At 35.7% G+C, this 20671-nt stretch overlaps 2 protein-coding genes across 3 annotated transcripts in view; one reads left to right on the forward strand and one right to left on the reverse strand.

The window, feature by feature from the left end:
• Window positions 1-2804: 2804 nt before the first annotated feature.
• On the forward strand, window positions 2805-5714 carry LOC139953764 (soma ferritin-like). Its single transcript, XM_071953323.1, has 3 exons — window positions 2805-3043; window positions 3860-4132; window positions 4655-5714. Exons 1-3 carry the CDS (start codon window positions 2945-2947, stop codon window positions 4796-4798), a joined length of 516 nt encoding a protein of 171 aa, XP_071809424.1. The 5' UTR covers window positions 2805-2944; the 3' UTR covers window positions 4799-5714.
• A 1718-nt stretch (window positions 5715-7432) lies between these two features.
• Window positions 7433-20671, reverse strand: part of LOC139954086 (ankyrin repeat and BTB/POZ domain-containing protein 2-like) — a 49388-nt gene continuing 36149 nt past the window's right edge. The window contains exons 6-18 of one of the 2 annotated variants that reach the window (XM_071953747.1): window positions 18158-18323; window positions 16990-17079; window positions 16467-16568; window positions 15949-16042; window positions 15447-15576; window positions 14857-15022; window positions 13876-14118; window positions 13597-13653; window positions 12357-12462; window positions 11719-11906; window positions 11461-11529; window positions 10800-10913; window positions 7433-10661 (exon numbers count right to left, since the gene is read on the reverse strand). In XM_071953747.1, coding sequence (XP_071809848.1) covers window positions 10464-10661; window positions 10800-10913; window positions 11461-11529; window positions 11719-11906; window positions 12357-12462; window positions 13597-13653; window positions 13876-14118; window positions 14857-15022; window positions 15447-15576; window positions 15949-16042; window positions 16467-16568; window positions 16990-17079; window positions 18158-18323 — 1723 coding nt within the window. In that variant the 3' untranslated portion in view covers window positions 7433-10463. The remainder of the gene's footprint in view (window positions 10662-10799; window positions 10914-11460; window positions 11530-11718; window positions 11907-12356; window positions 12463-13596; window positions 13654-13875; window positions 14119-14856; window positions 15023-15446; window positions 15577-15948; window positions 16043-16466; window positions 16569-16989; window positions 17080-18157; window positions 18324-20671) is intronic. The other variant, XM_071953748.1, reaches the window with a different exon arrangement.

Here is a 20671-nt window from a genome sequence, read left to right on the forward strand (position 1 = left end):
ATAATTATGTGCGCACACGAATGCAATGTCGTGAAACAAATCGCAAATATGTGCGCACACGTATGCAATCTCGTGAACCAAATCGTGAATATGTGCGCACACGAATGCGATTTGTTTTGCAATGTCGTGAATTTTATTGCATACCATGTTGCATACCATTAGGATGATGTCATAGTTGTGGATAATTTGTTACCGAACTAGGGAGTACTGTGGCGCTACAGCAGGCTCCCTCTGTAAAGCATGTGTATACCCAGGAACTTGGCACCAGGCCAAGGAAGACCACCCGCCTCGCTTGCCTCACAACAAAGACTACTGCTGCAATGACTACCGCTTATCTCACTGTTGGAAAGAAACCCCCCAGATTATTAGATATTTTATTCAAAGGTATGCAACATGGTATGCAAAAAATTCACGACATCGCAAATAATATTCACAGACGTGTGCGCACATATTCGCGAATTGTTTCACGACATTGCATACGTGTGCGCACATATTCGCGAATTGTTTTACGACATTGCATTCGTGTGCGCACATATTTGCGAATTGTTTCACGACATTGCATACGTATGCGCACACGTTTACGATATGCGATGTCCCTTCAGGGCCACCATAATTATTGCATCAGCATTACACACACGGTGCATTGATCACAGCATTGACACACACGGTGAATTGCTATTGCTGGCTCGCACGTGGCATGGGGGGAAATGGGGGTGAAATGGGAACCGATCAGAGTTGGGAAGGAGGTTTTAGAGACGATCGTAATAGAATTTTATGGTTTGTAAACCATGATTTGTGTACGCAACTTTTCTATGGTTTGTAAACCCTGATTTGTGTGAGTGCACATTTTTTGAATGGTTTGTAAACCATGATTTGTGAGTGCACGTTTTCATGGTTTATAAACCATGGTTTGTGAGTGGAGTTTTTTTATGGTTTGTAAACCATGATTTGTGAGTGCACGTTTTTATGGTTTGTAAACCATGATTTGTGAGTGCACGTTTTTATGGTTTATAAACCATGATTTGTGAGTGCACATTTTTTATGGTTTGTAAACCATGATTTGTGAGTGCACGTTTTCATGGTTTATAAACCATGGTTTGTGAGTGGAGTTTTTTTATGGTTTGTAAACCATGATTTGTGAGTGCACGTTTTTATGGTTTATAAACCATGATTTGTGAGTGCACGTTTTTATGGTTTATAAACCATGATTTGTGAGTGCACATTTTTTATGGTTTGTAAACCATGATTTGTGAGTGCACGTTTTCATGGTTTATAAACCATGGTTTGTGAGTGGAGTTTTTTTATGGTTTGTAAACCATGATTTGTGAGTGCACGTTTTTATGGTTTATAAACCATGATTTGTGAGTGCACGTTTTTATGGTTTATAAACCATGATTTGTGAGTGCACATTTTTTATGGTTTGTAAACCATGATTTGTGAGTGCACGTTTTTATGGTTTATAAACCATGATTTTTGAGTGCACGTTTTTATGGTTTATAAACCATGATTTCTGTAGTGCACATTTTTTATGGTTTGTAAACCATGATTTGTGAGTGCACATTTTTATGGTTTGTAAACCATGATTTGTAAGTGCACTTTTTTTTATGGTTTACAAACAACGTTTTTGAGATGTGCAAATTTTCATGGTTTATAAACCATGTTTTTTAAGAAGTCTCAATTTTCATGGTTTATAAACCATGTTTTTTAAGAAGTCTCGATTTTCATGGTTTATAAACCATTGTCACAAACCATGATTTTATGGTTCATTTGTTATGGTTTATAAACCATGATTTGTAAACCACGATTTTTATCTTAAATTTTCATGGTTTATAAACCATGTTTTTAGATGTCTCAATTTTCTTGGTTTGTAAACCATGATTTCTAAACCATGAATTTGATGCTTCATTTTCTATGGTTTATAAACCATGTTTTTAAGATGCGTAAATTTTCTTGGTTTATGAACCACGATTTGTAAATGTTTTTTGTATGTTCATGGTTTGTAAACCATAAACTTAGACACAACAAATACTTTACTGGTATGTAAACCATAACAGGATGTGGCAACAGTTTTTATGGTTTACATCTAATTGCTGTAAACCATGGTAAAAACATGCCTTAAAATTGTCAAACAATTAATGGACAAACGGCGCCCCATATTTCTCATACTCATTTTCTTATACTACAGGAAAGGGAAATTGAATGCCTTTTCTTTTGCTGAGGGTCCCTTGTGGTTTGTTTTCGTGTAGGCCTCCATAGCCTAACTATTCTAGAAAAATCTCCAAAGATAACTCAACTTTGGGGACTGGAAGTTTCTAGAAAATGTTTTGACAATTGTAGAGTGACAATCAACCATTGTAGGTGATTATATAACAATGAAAATGCTTAGGCGAGGTCGTGCGTATGAACTACAACAATTGAATCCGGGGGGGGGGGGGGGGGGGGGTTCAACACCCAATGTATTTTGCCGAGTCATCAAGGTCCCAAAATAGCCCTAATGATGTCATGATTTGTTCATCACGTGTGAACCAATGATATCGCAGTTCTGAACTGAATAGAGGCTTTTACATCTACTGGGGAAACAGCAATAAATTCATTTAAAATACTAAAGAAAACCTTAAAACTCATTTAAAATTCACATTGTGAAACAAATAAGTTTTCATTTACACTAAAGAGTATTTATTAAATGATCATTTGATCGCATTTTATGAAGTAATCCCAAAAAGTAAGCAAAACAATTTGGGTAAGTACAATTGAAGTAACAGCCAGTATCCTTCCTTATTTCTATAAAAGCGCATTGCGCAGTTACTAAATTATCATATTGTTCATTCGGAGTTGTTTGTGCGTTCGCAGTGTCGGAACCAAGCAAGTCTGTTTGCAAAAACCTCTAGAATTTCTAGATTTTATTTCAACTTTGTATCAACAAGAAACCAAATCAAGTGACAAGATGGCAAACATTCGTCAAAACTACCTTGAGCCCAGCGAGGCTGGAGTCAACAAGCAGATCAACCTGGAGTTGTACGCGTCTTACACGTACTTGTCTATGGTAAGTGTATTTTCCCCCGTTTTTCTTTTCAGACCTCATTCAATTTACGTAAATTTCTCTCTTTTTAGAGTTTATTTCTGAAGTAAATTATTATTAATTGTAAATCTATAGGGTCTATGCTTGATTTTGGTGTTATTTTGATGTGAGTTTTAACGGTTTTAAGTTGAATCGTATCGTGTGGAAATTTCATGCTGAACGAAACAGCGATGAAATGAAATTGAAGCCCAAACGGCAGCCATTGTGAAATCCCGCCCTTGTCACGTGACGAATCTCGTGATGTTTGCCAGATTAAATGCTTTTGTTGTCTTGCAATGCGCGGCTAGGTTGTCATAAAGGAAGTGTACGTCATATGTTTGTTCAGTGTTAAGGTGGGTCAGATTTCGATTGTCGAAGTTGGATCCGGTTTGTCTGGAAACTTCATTATTATTTTTGCGGAGTTGTACCACCGAACTGGATGATCAGGATGAGGGCTGGTAAAAACAAAGGGATTTTTATTTTTAAGAACTTAACTTAACTTATGGAAAAGTGAATAATGAAACTTTTGAAAGTATTTTGGCCCAAAGAATCCTTTGGCACAGAACTGCAATAATAACAAATGTATTTTATTACTAAATTGAATGGTAAATCAGCTTTTGGCTTTGGAGTTTAGGCCCAAGAAATGACAAAAGTGAATTAGACTTATGTTATTGCATTTATGATTAATTGTTACAAAACCCAGGTTTGTTGGATGTGTATTTTGTATTTTAATATCTGTGAACAAAACAATTAATTGATGATTTTTTATGTTCTCCATTATATCTTTTTTATTTAAAACAGGCATTCTACTTTGACAATACCACCGTTGCTCTACCCGGCGCCCACAAGTACTTCAAGAAGGCATCCGATGAGGAGCGAGAGCACGCCATGTTGCTGATGAAGTTCCAGAACCAACGAGGTGGAACCATCGTCCTTCAGGATGTCAAGAAGCCAGAGAATGATTCTTGGGGTTCTCTGAAGGAGGCTGTCCAGGCAGCTCTAGCTCTGGAGAAGCATGTCAACCAGTCTCTTCTGGACCTTCACAAGTTGGCTGATAGCCAAGGCGATGCTCAGGTACGTAATAAATAAATGAAGGGTGGAGCATGAAGCAGGACTTAAACCTTTTTTTGTTTAATTAATCGAGTTAATCAATTAGTCAGTCTTAAGATATCTAAAGAATCTAACAATCCTGTATTCCATGAAGTTTGAGAATCTGATTGTAAATGTCGGAACTCAATAGCAGTGCAACTAGCATGCCTGGAATTACATGGACGCCATGGCCTTGGTGCCCTTTCAGAAGTTTCCCACAACTTAAAGATTTTGATGGAAGTGCCCTTTGTAAAATGCAAACGACTTTGCCCTCATCAAAAAAAAAATTCCAGGCCTCGAGAGAATCGACAGCAATTGCCATTGTTTCCCTGTAATTTTGCTGTGCAAAGTTCTGATACAAATTCACATATTCCTCGCAGCAGTGCCCCTTTACAAAGAAAACTCGTTGTGCCCCTTCCAACAGTTAAATCCAAGGCCTGCTCTTGGTTGTGGTATGGTTGAGCTTTCTCATTTCTTAACGTTCTTTTCCACTTTGTTTTCTTGTAGATGTGTGACTGGATCGAGACTCACTTCCTGACTGAGCAAGTAGAGGCTATCAAGGAGTTGGGCGATCACATCACCCAGCTTACTCGCGTCGGACCTGGTCTCGGGGAGTACACCTACGACAAGGAGAACTTGGGCGAAGACTAGACGAATTAAACTCATCAGGCCGACAGGATGACCGGGTAGTCCTCAATCCACTAAAAAAGATGGTTGGGTTAGTCCTCAATCCTCTAAATAAACCAACCATGTGTGGATCAACTCATATGTGTTGTGGATGATTAGTGGATTGTGCTCCATCAGCAGACTACCTGGTTGGAATTGTCAGTCCGATATTACAGACAGAGGCATAGTTTTAATAACCACCAAAAGAATAAATATCAAACTCAATATTTTGTTTGTACTAGTGTCGATCCCAAAACCTTTGTTTCTACTTGAACAACTGTCATTGATATTTTTATCCGTTTTACATAATGCATAATTGGAACAAGGAAGGAATGCAACCCTGGAGTTGCATCTTGAAACAAGGCAAGGCCATATTCTTTTTTTTGTCAATTTCTCAACATTTCAAGCGCTATGGCCTCCGTGTGGGATCTCTCCACTTTGCATTCCTAAACAAAATGTTTTTCAAGTTTTGCTTAAAATGGTTAAAATTCAGCAAGTATGCTTAGAGTTCCGATTTAAAACCTAAGTAGAATGACTGTCAAGAAAATATACAACCGTAATGACTCAAAAAAATATACAACCTCATCATGAAATAAAAACTGCTTCTTTAAGATCTAATCTGTAGTTTAATAGCCTCTCGTCACTTGATATGTATAACTTTTTAAAAAGAACTCCTGCAACATCCATTTATTAAACTGCCACCAAAGAAACATTGTGCTAATAATTTGGTCATCATCATCAAGCATCAAGCCAGTAACTTCATGAGCTGAATATTTGAAATGGTAAACAAACAAAAATGTCAAAAATGTTAAGAAAAACGATCTGTTACAAAATAAGGAGCATCTTAATGCCTTCAATATCATTCAAGGAGTAAAAAAATAAATGAAAAAAAAACTGTAAATACTTTGACTCTTGTCTTGTTATTATTATACGTGTATAAAATTTGTTCATTAGCTAGACAGAAGTACCTGAAATTACCGAGATGTTGAGTCAGGGTGACGGATGGGTAAAATTTATCAAAATTTAACCTGCGGAGTCCCAAGTACATGTACATGTACATAGTATGTGAAAATAATGTAATAACATGCATTTATATAGCGCTTAATATGAGGTTTCTAAGCGCTGAACAGGAAGTGTAAGATATAACAAAAATTACAATTAAAAATGGGGTGAAATAGCAGAAACTAAATAGACTAGATGGTCAGATGGATTTAAATAAGTGTGATTTTAGAGCGGTTTTAAATGAATCCAGTGTAGATGAGGCGCGGATAAGTTATTTGTGTGCAGCCATCTGTCTGTCAAATAAATTAAAGCCTTCCCACTTGGCTCAATTTCATAGATCTCTTTAATAGAAAATCCATTGACAAATTTGTTCGCTAAGCAAAAATTGACTTGAGTGTGGTACCAATCACAACGTGAAGTTTTTGGGTTGGTATACTTTTCTGTGCTTTGCAAGTTTTTATGCCTACAGGCTTCATGAAATTTGGGTCTGTGTAATTTGCCATTTGACTGCAAAAGTATCATGGGACATGTGTTCAAGTTATTTGGTATGTTGAATATCAAACTGATTGGCGATACAATGTACATTGTACATGTTCAGTGTACAAACAAAATGAGTGGATTCATAGAGCACAACAGAAATATAACCTGAGCATTATGTCTGCTGCCCTCTAGTGTTTCAATGTAGCCATTGTCTCTGAGTTTCCAAGATAACCATAAAAGAAGCGATTGTACAAAACTTAGAGACCATGCCTGGAATTAGGGGTTACGGAGGCCCCTCCCCCCACACACAGATGCTCCCACTAAACACACCATTTCCCTCTTGTACTGAGGTACCCCCTGCCAGCTGCCCCCCCCCCCCCCCCAGCAGTTGATGTTATAATTTAAAAATCCTCAAAAAAAAAGTCCTGAAATTCAAAGCACACTGCACAATGAAAATAGAATAGAGGGGGTAGTTCACCAAGTTCCACCGAGCACAAATTAATTAACATGTACAAATCCTGAAACTGGGACACATCTGCCTGTAAACCTTCAAGTAAGGAATAAGACTTGATTTTATACACCAACAACGACGCAATGGAAAGAAAATGCAGCATGTTCAGACACAACGATGTCTCGTCTTTGAGTGATAAAAATGAAGGTTATGAGAATTTTACAACAATTCGTAGACTTTGTAAAATAAACTCTGAAGTCAGGAACAAAATGACAAACTTTAAACTTGGTTCAAGATTCCAGTCGGATCATACAAATAATTCGTAAAAATTGACTGTCGAACGCTCAGTTTAGAAACACTCAAAATAGTTGCACTTTGGCCCCAAGAGTCAAATCATCAATTCCAGACAAAAGGAAATGTAGAGACTTCATCTCTGAAAATGGGCCAGTCAGTTGTAGGGGCAACCATCCCTGCCCTCATAAGGGTAGAACCACCCCCATGAGGTTTACAAAAAGTTGCAACAACCCCCAAACATCCCCCTTGCAGTGGCAACCGAGCAACAATCTTCACAAAGACGCAATACACTAAAACAGACCTACTTTATAGCAAAAGAACTTCTTTATTTTGAACATAAAATAACTTGACACTTGTTAAGCTCCATAATCAACCACATGATATCCAATACATTGCATGATTATACATAAGCTCAATTTTATCAATTCTTCATTCTGTTACCATCACTCGTTATATTTTGCATGGCACCTCGTAAACATACAGTGAAACATAGAGTGGATTAAAAAGTTAAAAATGGGTACCAGTCTATTTTCCTACAAGCCTCACTTTGACCGCATTGAACAGCATCAAGAAGTGTTTGTTGAGCAGCTTCATGAATATTGGAAACAGGACCGTTCCTAAAGTGCAAGAAACCACTGGTGACATAAGCATGTTAAATTTTGCACCAAAATAAGAATCACAAAAATAACCACTAAGCAAGTTTTGAGATGTGCATTGTTTCTTCATTTAGATATTAAGTAGATTCAAATTTTAAAGTGCACGCTTTTGTTTACCTTCTCTTCGCCGAGCTGCGTACAAATAAAACCTGCAAGAAGCCTGCCTTTGTTGTCACCAAACTCTTCCCAACTTAGGAGTTAATCTTAGGACTTAGAATGAGTCAAGTTCCGTAACCTTGGGCCTTAGGACGCATTGAACCCATCCTATACTCGTCCTATTTCAAGATAGGATTAATCCTAGCACTTCATGAAATCGGCTTCTGGTTTGGTGACACTTCCAAACCAAAGCAGTTTGTTGTAACTGAGTAAATTAATTGACTTTTACTATGAAGAGTCTAGCTTAACGTTACATTTAAAATTAATTCACTTGAGAAATCAGACATCACAACAGAAGTTTTAAGAATAGAGAAAAGAACAAAAACTTAAAATGTTAGAGTTTCCGTGAAGTAACATCATTTCATTCCAATTAATTAGGAATTGTTTGTTACCTCACATTGAGCATGTATATTATTGCAAACTTTTAAATGACGTGCACTTTCACTATAATACAAATTATGAACTTAATATTCATTCAACTGCGAGCTATAGTTGTCTTAAACCATTCCATTGGTCCATTAAACCCCACCCTATAACATATTGACCAATCACAGCAGAGAGTACAATATGCGCATAATTACCTGTAAACCAGATATAATTTATAATTCATATAAAGGCTTGATTTTCAGCTGGTAGGTCATTTAAATATTAAAAAGTGAAAATAACACTTGAATAAAATTCCAGCATTTCCTGAAACGGTATCAAGAAATTCACTAATTATGTACATTATTCACAGTTACTACACTTACAATATTACGTCTTTACATTTACAAAGCTTTTACTTAATATCTTATTTTTGTTTAACTGCTGTGTATCATACAAGCAATAAATAGTAATTTTTATATAAAAAGTTAATACTTAAATAAGAAAGGAAATCTATTCTTTATAAGAGTTGGCAATAATGGCACTCGGGTCTTTTTAATTGAAGTAGTATTTGAGAATATAGAATTAACTGTTGCAAACAACTTAGCAACCAAATGGACCAACGGTATAAATGTAAATGTAAACATATAGTAAATGGCCTGATGACGAAGCTCCTAGATTAGAAGTGAAGCCTAACTACTTAAATATATCTTAGTAACATCATACATAATTTTGGATTTGTAAAAACGAATCTGTTTAATCAAGATCTTCAACAATTCAGATGAACTTATTTAATGAAATGGCCTGACGTTTCGACCCCAGCAGAGTCTTTCTCAATGGCTAAAAAGAAAAGAGTAGAACAACTTTTCAGGGATCAGTCTTTCATCATAAAAGTGCGTCATACTGGAGAGAGATCTAAATGAGCCTGCAACTACTTTTGAAAAGGTATCCAAAGTAAGAGATGTTTGAGGCCTTGAAGCTTTGAATTATAAGAAAATTTCAAGTTGATCATAAGTATAAAAACTAGAGTAGTTTTTATATAGTTATTGAGGCATTGTATGGTGAGGTATCAATGTATATTCAGTTTGCGGTAACATCGTGTCTTTGCGGTGTAGATTTTGTTCTTTGGGAACTAGGCCTTGCTTTTTACTACTACCGAGGAGTAAATTTCAGAATTTGGGAGACTATTTAGTTCTGAATAGAACTACAGTAAAGAAGTCATCTTCTGAAGATGAGCAGAGAACTGTTAGAAGCGTCGAGACCACACAGGCTCTTCCCAGAACCAACATGGGTGTACCTGTAAGTTTAATACTTCATTTTGTCATCTAACTATTGTGTAGATATTGGTTCATAGCCACCAATTGTTTCTAAAATAGAAACTGTGATTGGCTATAATTTTCCCCCTTCTTTCTAGTTATTCCCTTAATCCCTTTCCCCCTCTCTTTTTCTATAAATAGATATGTATTTGTTTGTACTTGTTTTATGCCTCTGATGAAGGTCTGGTTTGGATCGAAAGCTAAGGCCATCTACCCTACTCATCAACTCTTGTGTAGATGATACAAAATCTTAAAATTAGCATTTATAGTGCTATTACTGTTATGGTCCAAAACCCAAATCTACCAGATATGTTACAATACATAAACGCTCTTTCTGCTGAAGCCAATGTAGCACATTAAAATACTATACACTCATTAACGCTGCCTTACAAATAAAACATATTCAAACATACTGTACAGTGTTGGAGAGAGTATACAGTTGACTGTCATTATAACAAGAGCGCTTAGACTGGCCTCTTCTTAAAGGCAATGGACACTATTGGTAAATACTCAAAATAATTAGCATAGAAACTTACTTGGTACCGGGTAATAGGGAGAGTTTGGTAGTATAAAACATTGTGAGAAACAGCTCCCTCTGAAGTAACGTAGTTTCTGAGAAAGAGGTAATTTTTCACTAAAATGTTTGAATTGAATGAATTCAAGCATTTGAAAGCACACAACTTGTGCGACAAGGGTGCTTTTTCTTCTATTATTCTCTCACAACCTCGACGACCAATTGAGCTGAAATTTTCACGGGTTGGTTATTTTATGCATATGTTGAGATTCACCGAGTGAAAACACTGGTCTTTCACAATTACCAAATGTATCCAGTGTCTTTAACAGGATCGTTGTTATAGAGGACAGTAAAACAAAGAAAACACAAAGCAGAAATGTGATGCAAGACTTCAGCATGTACTCTTTGACATCAGCCTTCACACCGTTGTCGTCTTTTGGAACCTCATATAAAGACGATGTGCGAGAGTGTCTTGTAGCGATGCCAGTAAATCTTGAGATGAGGCTTTAGAAGGGAACATGTGTTGGCGGAAGGATTCATTCTTAGTGAAGAGTTCTGGAAAATTGGCAAGGAAGTAGGAGTGGCAGTATTCCTGAAGGACTTCTGAGCTGTAAAGCTGTGGAGGACAGGAACAAAACCAAAAAAAAAAACCAAGATGTTCAATGGCTGATTCAATTACTTTCATCCAATGCTATCTGTATATCTTTTATCTACCGTAGTGCTCTTTTGATTTTTAATATGTTATTGTATTTACCTTAGCGTGTTTATAGATAATAGTGGCTGTCTCAATGTTGAGCATTCGACTGCACAACATCTCACAATACTGCTGTAGTGGTTCAACCATGAAGAAACTGGACGCTGCCAAAAGCTATCATGAGAAACAAGAACACAAATTATTCATCACTTTGTAAATGCAAAGACAAATGAAATGGTTACATAACGTTTTCAGTTACAATTGTACTAGAATTGGTAAAGACAGTAGAGTAAATCATCTTGAAAATTACAGACATATAATTCATTAATCTTACTTTAATAAACCATGAATAATTCATTAGGCCTACTTAACGTACTATATAAGATTAGCAAGGATAAAACACATCATTGTTCAATTTTAATCTGAAAGCTTACTAATTATTAAGGTCATACTAGAAACATTTCTTCTGTGAACTATTTTCCTCTTAAATTAAGTCAAATTCCACAAAACAGTATCTGAAAATCTGAAGACAAAAAATGCATCACAAAACAGTATCTGAAAATCTGAAGAAAAAAAATGCATCAGCTTGTTGCGGTATTTACAACCAAAACATCATTAGTTTAATTACATCACACTAAAATGTTTAGTTTCTCTTTCAGATTACCACCTCCCACCCCCTAAAAAAGAAAGAAAAAATATAACTATTTTAGTTGTTACCTACCTCTAGAACTTCCACAGGCTCAACCTTCAATCCATCGCTACTGCCAAAGTACAAATATTGCATCACCAACTGCAAAATAAACAGGTTGAAATGACATTACAAAAAAATGTCTTTAAAAGTAGGCTTCTTTTCTCTCTAATCCTAGCTGTGAAAACTAGTTGACGAGTAACAACCAAAGAAGAGTTTTAAATGATTAAACGCCGTATAATGTTTAAAGTTTGGTAAGATTTAAAATAATAAATCATCTAAGATTCTTACCTTGAAGATGTTATAACTGAAATCACTAATCTCAATACATGGTTGATTTCCTTCTGTGAATTTGTCGGACAGCATTGCTTTGAATCTTTTAGACGCTGTGACTAAGACGATCTTATGAGCATAGAATGGTTTCCCTTCCACCATGAAGATGACGTCAGACATCTCCTGATTGTTCACATAGTGAGAACCTTACATAGAAAAACAAAAATAAAGATGAAATTGATTGCTTCGAAAAAAAAAGTAATTTATTCTTCATTTATGACAGCAGGATTACAAGACGTGGAAACTCTACTCCACTAACTGTTGAATTCCTCAGACTATAGAGACAGTTGCTATGTCAAATGGTTAGGAGCAAACGGTTAGATTGGTTAGCGGAAAGCTTTTGTATAGCAACCTCCAGATGAAGAAACCCTTGTAACGTTGTGCCATACATCCATTTCGAAGTGTGTTTGGGTGTTCACTGTCTCTTACATAGCTACGCAAAAGTTTACCCGAATCATCTGACATAGCAAGTGTCTTGATATTCCTGAAGATTTTCAAATTTAAGGTGTGAATTTGGGATCAAGTCAGTGTACCTGGACATTATTCAGAATCTAACTCGCAACTGGCTTCTTCAAAGTAATGATTTCTGGACCTACCTATTCTTGCTGATGGAGGTGTGTTAACGACTCTAATACCAGGGATTGGATCGTCACCAAATAGAGAAGAGAATATACTAGAAAGCTGCTGACTGATCACATCATTCTGTCAAAGCAAAAATTCAAATCTTTATTTAGTTTTAATCAGTTTCATTACAAGAAAACTTAAAATAACATACGTTCTTAAGATGTGGGTCGATAAATCAAACATATTTGGGCAGGAAAATATATATATAAACCAAGGGAGCATGGGTGATTAGGAAGAAACAAACTGGTCAAAGCATCGATCCTTAATTAAAACTAATTAAACATTAGGCGATTAACAATTTTAAAATTTTACACCCTACTGTTAGCAGTTTGCAACTGCTATACTATTTTATAAACCTACAACTTTATAATTATTTCAAAACATAAATAAATGATTAAGTAAGTAGTGTTTTATCAAATATCGGTGTTAAGTTAAAATATCATTTCAATATGGGCTCTAAATAGAACTAACACTCCTGAAGAGTAATCATAAAGGTAGGATACTCAAGCATTAATAATACTAGTAATAGCACTAACATTAATACAAGACATTTATAGTGCATAGTAGAAGCCTCTATGTGCGACACAAAACATAAAACAATGAAATATATGAAGCAATTTATTACAAAAATATAGATACAAGCAAGTGAGATTTAAGTATAGATACAAGCACAGTGCAGTAATCTTCACATTTTCTGAAGCAGCACTTTAAAGGAAGAAGAAGAAGAAGAGTTTATAAAAATCACTTGAAAATCAGAGTAATGACAAAAATGAACAAAAGTCATTCAATAATGAATTGTCACTATTAAGCATAGCATACAATCTCACACTTATGCAAGCATTAAAACAACTTATCAAAATACAATAGCACATTCAATAAATATAGACACAAAACCATTCACAAGCAAAGATCAACACAATCACAAGCATTATAAAGTTAGCACAGGTTGGACTCCTCCGTTGCATACAGAGACTAAGCATACAAAGAGAATACAAATTGCAATAATTCCTCAAATAACAGTTCAAATGATTACGACAAACATAGTATTTGACATCATGCAACGACTGGACGCCATTGCAGTAAGCAACTCTTTAGATAAACCAATAATCATAGCAAATAATGGCAATTGCTATAAATTCTAACACGGTACATGTATAATAACGACAAACATGTATCCAACATCATGCAATAACACGACATTGAAATAATCACCATTCTCTTTGCTCGTTTTAAAATCTGCATTGTCCGGGTATAGGAGGGATGTACAAACTATTCCCACATGCAGCAAGTAACAAGGGCATCAAAATACAGTTAGGATTACAAGTTTGCATGGAGGGATAGTACAGTCGGGTGAGTTTTGAAAACACATTCTCTGTCTTCAAGACAACTGCTCATTTTTCAAGACTAATTTTTTCTCTTTTAACTCGAAATATTTTGAAGATGATTTCTTCAAGTTGTAAATTCATTGGGATGAAAATTAATTAAACTTACCCGACACTGTCTTAAGATGTCGAACATGAGTGTCAAACCTTCCTCAACAAATTCTTCATTATACTCTTCAAGACGTATGGATCCGAAATCTCTAAGAAGGCACTGGATGATAGCAAGACGATGAAGCTGCTTAGCGGTAGAAAGCGATTCAGTCCAGCAGTGTAAGGTCCAAGGAACGCCCAGACTTCTTAACTCCATTGAGATGTCTAGATAACCATGCTCACAGCTATGATACATTGCCTCCTAGTAGAGTCAAGAAACAAGGAGTAAGGGTTAGTTATTAAGCAACAGAGAAACTCTGTCTAGCAGAATAAGATCCAAGGAACACTAAGACTTTGTAACTTCATTGAGATGTCAAGACTACCATGCTCACAGCTATGATACATTGCCTCCTAGTAGAGTCAAGAAACAAGGAGTAAGGGTTAGTTATTAAGCAACAGAGAAACTCTGTCCAGCAGAGTAAGGTCCAAGGAATGCCCATACTTCTTTGAGATATCTAAGTTGCTCACCCCCAGGGATGCAACACTCCTGGATAAATAAAGCAAGAACAGTTTTGAAATGTTTTGGATGAGGTGAATTTTCGAGTTAGTACTGATCATTTTGGACAACAAGAATAATGGATTGGCAATCAAGGACAGGGAAAAGGAAAGACGTAGACAAAGAAGAAGATGGAGAGATGACATCAGGGTATAATGTTGTTTATAGTCTGCATTACAGAAATATAGCTTCCATTGGCATATAATAAAACAATTATTAGTTAAAAACAATTATTGACCAAAATTGCAAGAAATAGAAATGAATGCAGTCTACATGTGGAGGGCTACGTCTTACACTGGATGAACACAGCCTAAATGATGATAGATGATGATCATCATTTTGATTCATCAAATAAACCAAAATCAAATAATGACTGACCCACTTATTAATGAATTATTCAATATTTATTCATATGAGAGTAATGAATTATTCATGCCTGATTACCTGTAAAGCAAGTGTTATTTTGCTTTTGCTTCCAGATCGTCTTAACTTAGGCATCTTAGGAACCATAGGCTCAGGTTCATTTCCTTCTGCTAAGATTTCTTCTAAGGATAAGATGTCGGTTGATTTGACGCTCCGTGGCTGCTCAAGAAGCTTCCTCAAGACATTCCTGAAAAGAAGAAAAAAATAGTTGCAATTTTGTTTTCAGTTCCTCTTTTAATTCTGGTTGTGAAGCCAAGGACTCTCAGAAAAGCCAAGAACCCAATGGAGAGAACCCAAGGAAGGAAGTTTTAGTTTAAGATGTGGGAGCAAAACCCTTGGGAAAAATTCCAGGGAACACCAAACGAGTCAGGTAAGGACTGAAAACCCAATCCACATATTGCCCCTGGCATAATATTAATATATAATTAAATAAAAATTTGTTAAATTTTTGTGCGAATGTAACTTCATTTGAAATAAACTGGCTGTGTGATCACTACCATCAACACATCAGCAAGACAATACATGTTTAAAATCAGGAATACTAAAACTTTCCTGAGTGAGTTAAATTTAGTTTACAAGCCCGGTGGGCCTGATTTTTAATATTAGCTTACCTATGACCATTAGCTGCTGCTAAAGCAAAGGAGTTATTGTGACCCTTGGTTGTGATTCCGTTTCTTTGCACCGTCGTCAGGTACGGATCACCTCCCTTTGACAGAAGCAGCGAGACAATCTCATAATTACCTGCAGAAAAAATAAATAAATAAATAAAGGTGTTGAGTTCATTAGGCCCTTTGGTTCTTTTCAGAACCAACACTACGCAAAAGAGATTTGTTACAGCAAGACTTTCTTGAAGAGATGAACTCATTCCCTAGGCCGAATTTCTCAAACCTCGGCTTACGGCTCCAGCATGTTTCTACTTGCTGCATTTCCACTGCGTACGCAACGCGCAAATCCCAAGCAACAGAAGGAGCCTAAGCCAGAGCCTAAGCAACAGACGGAGCCTAAGCCAGAGCCAGAGCCCAAGCAACAGACGGAGCCTAAGCCAGAGACCAAGCAACAGACGGAGCCCAAGCTAAGGTTTGAGAGAGGCCCCTCTAATTGATTGATACGCACCTGCTGATGATGCAAGTTGTAGTGGTGTCTCAGTGTAGTTATCACCACTGATATCTACAGATCCATGAACGTTAGCTCCAGCACCTAATAACAGCTGCAATGCAAATCAAATCAATAGTCAACCACAAAATATCTTATAATTATTATCAGTTCATCTTCCTTCTGTCTGACAATTCAATATTATCCAATGTGGCTTTAAATGATAAATCATTTAAGCCATCCTACAATATGATATCATGTGGTGAAGGCAAATACACAGTACACAGTCAACCCTCCTACTGTCTGACCATTCAATCATGGTTTTGATTAACAGATAAACCATGGAGCTACAGGCATTTGGATAAACCATGGAGACGGGAAACTAAGCCAGCCACAGTGATGAAAACATCTACATACACACCTATTAAAATTAAAGATGTAAACACAAAGGCAATAAAAATATACTCCAAAATTTTAACAACTTTAAAACTACAATATTAAAAAAAAAAAAAAAGAGAGAGATGAAACTGAGATGTTACCTGGACAACGGAGACATTTCCATTGACGACAGCGAATGACAAAGCTGTCCAATGTCTAACGGCGGGATGGATGTACGGGTAGGTGGTATGCTGACTCGGAACCTAAGGAGTATAACATTAAATCAAAAGGTTTTGAGTTTGAACAAATTTACTGGAAACCTCTACCTCTGGATTAACGTAGCTCTACCAACCAAGCTATTCAGCCCTTGACAAATCGAAAAGTGTTACTTGAACATTAGGCAAGAAATCATTGTGGCCAACATTTGTATCGTGGGTTTCCCCCATTTGGAGTTTCCCCCTCCTACATCTGAAACTGAACGTTTCTTTTTATTTCCTATTCATCCTGCTATGAGCGCTAATGCTGTTGAGTGTGTAATCAAATAAAAAAAATTACAAGATGAAAATAAATAAATACAAAATTTTGCCTTCAAGCAAAGACTCTGCTAGGGTCAAAACGTCGGGCTATTTAAAAAAAAAAACTATTAAAAAATAAAACAAAAATTAAAAATAAAAGAATACTTACCGATTGGTCTACATCGGCGCCATTCTTGATGAGAATCTGAACCATTGCCTCATCCCCTCTAGAACAGGCAAACATCAACGCTGTTAACCCCTACAAAAGACATAATATATCCAAAGGAAACATTACAAGGATTTCAAACTGATTCTCTCTCTCTTGAAATTCCACTTAACTGCTATGTGACACTTGTTCATGTGTGTTCTGTTATCATTTAACCTTCAAGAAAGACAACGCTAGGGTAAAAACATCAGGCAATTAATTATTTTTTTGCACGGATTTCAAAACTTTTAATTTTTTTTTTCCAACCACAATAGTTAAAACCTCAGCGTCAAATCCCTCTTTTAGCAGCGAGTACCACAAAAATTTAAAATAGATTTGCAAATTTTGCGTTGGGGATAAAAAATATTGATTGGTTTTACCATGGATTCTCTACCTCCATGGTTTTACCCTTACACCGTGTAATGCACTGTACCATCACTACTCAGTCCCAAGTCTTGTGGAAAACAAACACTTCTCCCTGACCTTGATGTCACTCAGCGACTCATCATCCAATGATCCACTCATCCATCCAATTAAACTTAACGATAATTATTTACACATGACAACTTTCTGATCATTACAGTTTGTAAACATAAAATTCTACCTCGACAAGGAGTCAAAATGAAGTCCTCATACAAGTCAGACAATAAACATTTCAAGTCCTTTGACATAACACTTAAATAGATACAAGCTGTTGCTATTTCAATTAGCAGAATCAAATCCCATCATAACAAACACAATTTATTGATAAAATGAAATTTAAAAAGCCTGCCATGCAGTTTGGTTGTGAACATTTTAATGCATAAACAAACATAACTGGAGCACTTAAAACCACTTAGAACTCTGTTTGCTTTTGTCATTAAAGCAGAAAGGGTTGAAATGAAAAGAGTAAAATTTCTACTCCATAAAAACTCTACTGGTTGACTAGTAGCAATCTTAATCCAAAATACACACAGGATTTATGCAAGTAACAGACGCTGGGTTCTTCTCTGAGTATTTTCTAGAAGATGAAGTATTTATCTGAAAATGAAAAGATTTGTCCCCCTTTTTTTATTCCAATATCAGTGAGATTTCAGCAGTAAGCAGTTCTGTGGATGCTCTTCCGTATTCTAGAGATAACGACTTAACGCACCTGTTCACTAATTGAGTTGATTCCATCTTTACCCAGAAGCAGTACAGCTTCAGAGACGAGATCTGCTCGGCCGCACGCTAACATCTTAAAGCCAAGATCTTGCTGGAAGCGCAAAGCTGATTGGTGAGCATTCAGATGTCTTGATGAACATAAAACTTCATCAGTGCTGAAATCAAAATCAAATTAAAATCAAATTAAAACAAAAATCAAATCAAATCAAATCGAATCAAATCAAATCAAATCAAATCAAATCAAATCAAATCAAATCAAACCAAAAAAAAACAAAAGGTGATGTTTTAGAACTAGGTTATCATATTTTTCCTTTTTTTCTCCTGATTCCTCGTCCCTTTAGTTAATACATGAGTTCATAACAATTCAAGAATACTTAAGTCCTTAAGTCCCTCACTTAGAATGTTAAGTTCAAACAAATTAAGCATAACATATGGCTTGAACAGGTTATACATAGATGGATTACATTGCTTTGATCAATGGTACACAGGCGCTGAATAGACTAAACTAACAATACAAAGCGCCTGTACCAGCAGAAAACTCAATCATTGTTACTATTCAATAAATTACTATGGTGATACAAAACAAGGATTGTACAATGTACATTAAAGAAACACAGTCAAATATTTAAGTTGTCATTATACATTATTCCACCAACCTAATTAAATTCGAATCTTATTAAGCAAACGCTTTGCAATGAATTAAAATGTCAAGGTTTGTACTCTTCAAAAAAATCTTTCAAATTTCTTATCATCAATTACACACTTCACAAACAAGCAAGCAATGATAATTAAAGGCACTGGACACTAACTGGTAATTACTTTAAAAAAATATTAGCATAAGTTATAACTTGGTAATGAGAGATGGACAGCAGTTGATAGTATAAATCATAGTGAGAAACAGCTCCCTCTAACGTAACGTAACTTTTGAGAAAGCGGTTTTTAGATTTCAAAAAACAGGATTTGCTACTCATAGCATTCAGTGTGCAAAATAAATTCAGTCTCAATATATTCCAACACATAATTGCTGGATGAAATTGTTTTCCTGGAGCTGTCCTTTTTGTATGATTGGATCGGAAGGAATGCACTAGTTAAGACTAATCAGGCATACAGCTTTAATCAGAGTCCAGCAGTTTGGGTCGATCTAGAGTTTTGACCATATGGTGGATTCCAAAGTATCCAAGTAAAAGCCAATGGATAGGCTTGGACGCTATGTTTCAAAAACAACCTCAAGCATAACTTATTAATAATTATTTGTCCCACTTTAAATTAATTATTTATCTAGGGCCTTTTTATTTATTTGTTTTTTATCGTTCCATTTGTGGTTTTCTTCTTCATTCACCTTCTTTTTTTTTTTGCTTCTATGTAAATTTGGCTTGGTTTGACCTTGTCAAATAAATAATAAATTTACCAATAAACACAGAGCCAGGAGCTTCTACATTTAATTTGCAAATTTATATTTTGTATTACTTCATTTTAAATCCTTGTATTTAATTAAAAGAGAATTGCAATTTTTTCAAATGAGAAGAAATCAAGAAAGATGAATCTCTACTTGTACAAAGAAATTATCAAAGCATAAAAGGACAGATTAAATGTATCCCGCTTAGAGATTATAAAAATATCTATTTTAAAAAATGACAAGAAATAAAGAAAGATGAATCTATACTTCAGAAGGAATTATCAAAGCATAAAAGAACAGATTAAAAGTCTCCCGCCGAGAGATTATAACAACAAGAATCAATCTTGCTTCATCTTCAGTTCGTTTCAATTCATATAACTCTATCTGCTGAGTTGCAAAATCCAATCGCACAATAAATCAAGTTTTGACAATGTGCGATTGTGAAATTCCATCCATCCATTTCTAATTAGCCATGCGAGCTCTCTCCACAACTACAACTTCCATTCATATCACAACCACAGTAAATAAAGACCACCACGCCAGAGCAATCTTGGACAATGTGTAGATGAAATATAACGTCCAGCGAGCCGTGCAGTGATACGTGTAATTACTATGTGTAAAGTGGTCCTGCCAACACTGCCTCTTTACACCTTTCATGGTCAGTAACAAGAAGCACCGGACAAATTGCACCTGGACTTCGCAGTAGGACGGGGACGCATCAAGAGTAAAATCTCTTCCCATGACAATTTATTGATCTTGGTTGTTAAACCTCTGAGGAGTTACTCTTGTGATTAAGTCAATCATCGCAAATCATCAAAGATGAAGGTCATTTGAAATATATTCTTGAAATATTTATTTATTGTTGATTTCTTTAGACAGGGTAGCCTGTTATCTGCTTTCCCCAAAGGCCTGTAGACAAACAGTACAAATTCAAATAGTAAAATAGTAATAAGAAAAATCCATGAAAGTATACAACGTATCAGTTTAAAATCTTTTTCCATGACCACTTATTGATCTTGGTCATCAAACCTCTGAGAAGTCACTCTCATGATTAAAAATGAAGGTCATTTTTTGAGATATTCTTGAAATATTTATTTATTTATTTGT

Source organism: Asterias amurensis, chromosome 22 (assembly GCF_032118995.1).
Source record: "Asterias amurensis chromosome 22, ASM3211899v1".
NCBI classification, from domain to species: domain Eukaryota; kingdom Metazoa; phylum Echinodermata; class Asteroidea; order Forcipulatida; family Asteriidae; genus Asterias; species Asterias amurensis.

What these genes read in the sequence shown, in the direction of transcription:
- LOC139953764 (XM_071953323.1), top strand. Translation starts at nt 2,945, where the DNA reads ATGGCAAACATTCGTCAAAACTACCTTGAGCCCAGCGAGGCTGGAGTC. An exon ending in CTTACACGTACTTGTCTATG is followed by an intron (nt 3,044 to 3,859) that starts GTAAGTGTATTT and finishes TATTTAAAACAG; the next exon opens with GCATTCTACTTTGACAATAC. An exon ending in ATAGCCAAGGCGATGCTCAG is followed by an intron (nt 4,133 to 4,654) that starts GTACGTAATAAA and finishes GTTTTCTTGTAG; the next exon opens with ATGTGTGACTGGATCGAGAC.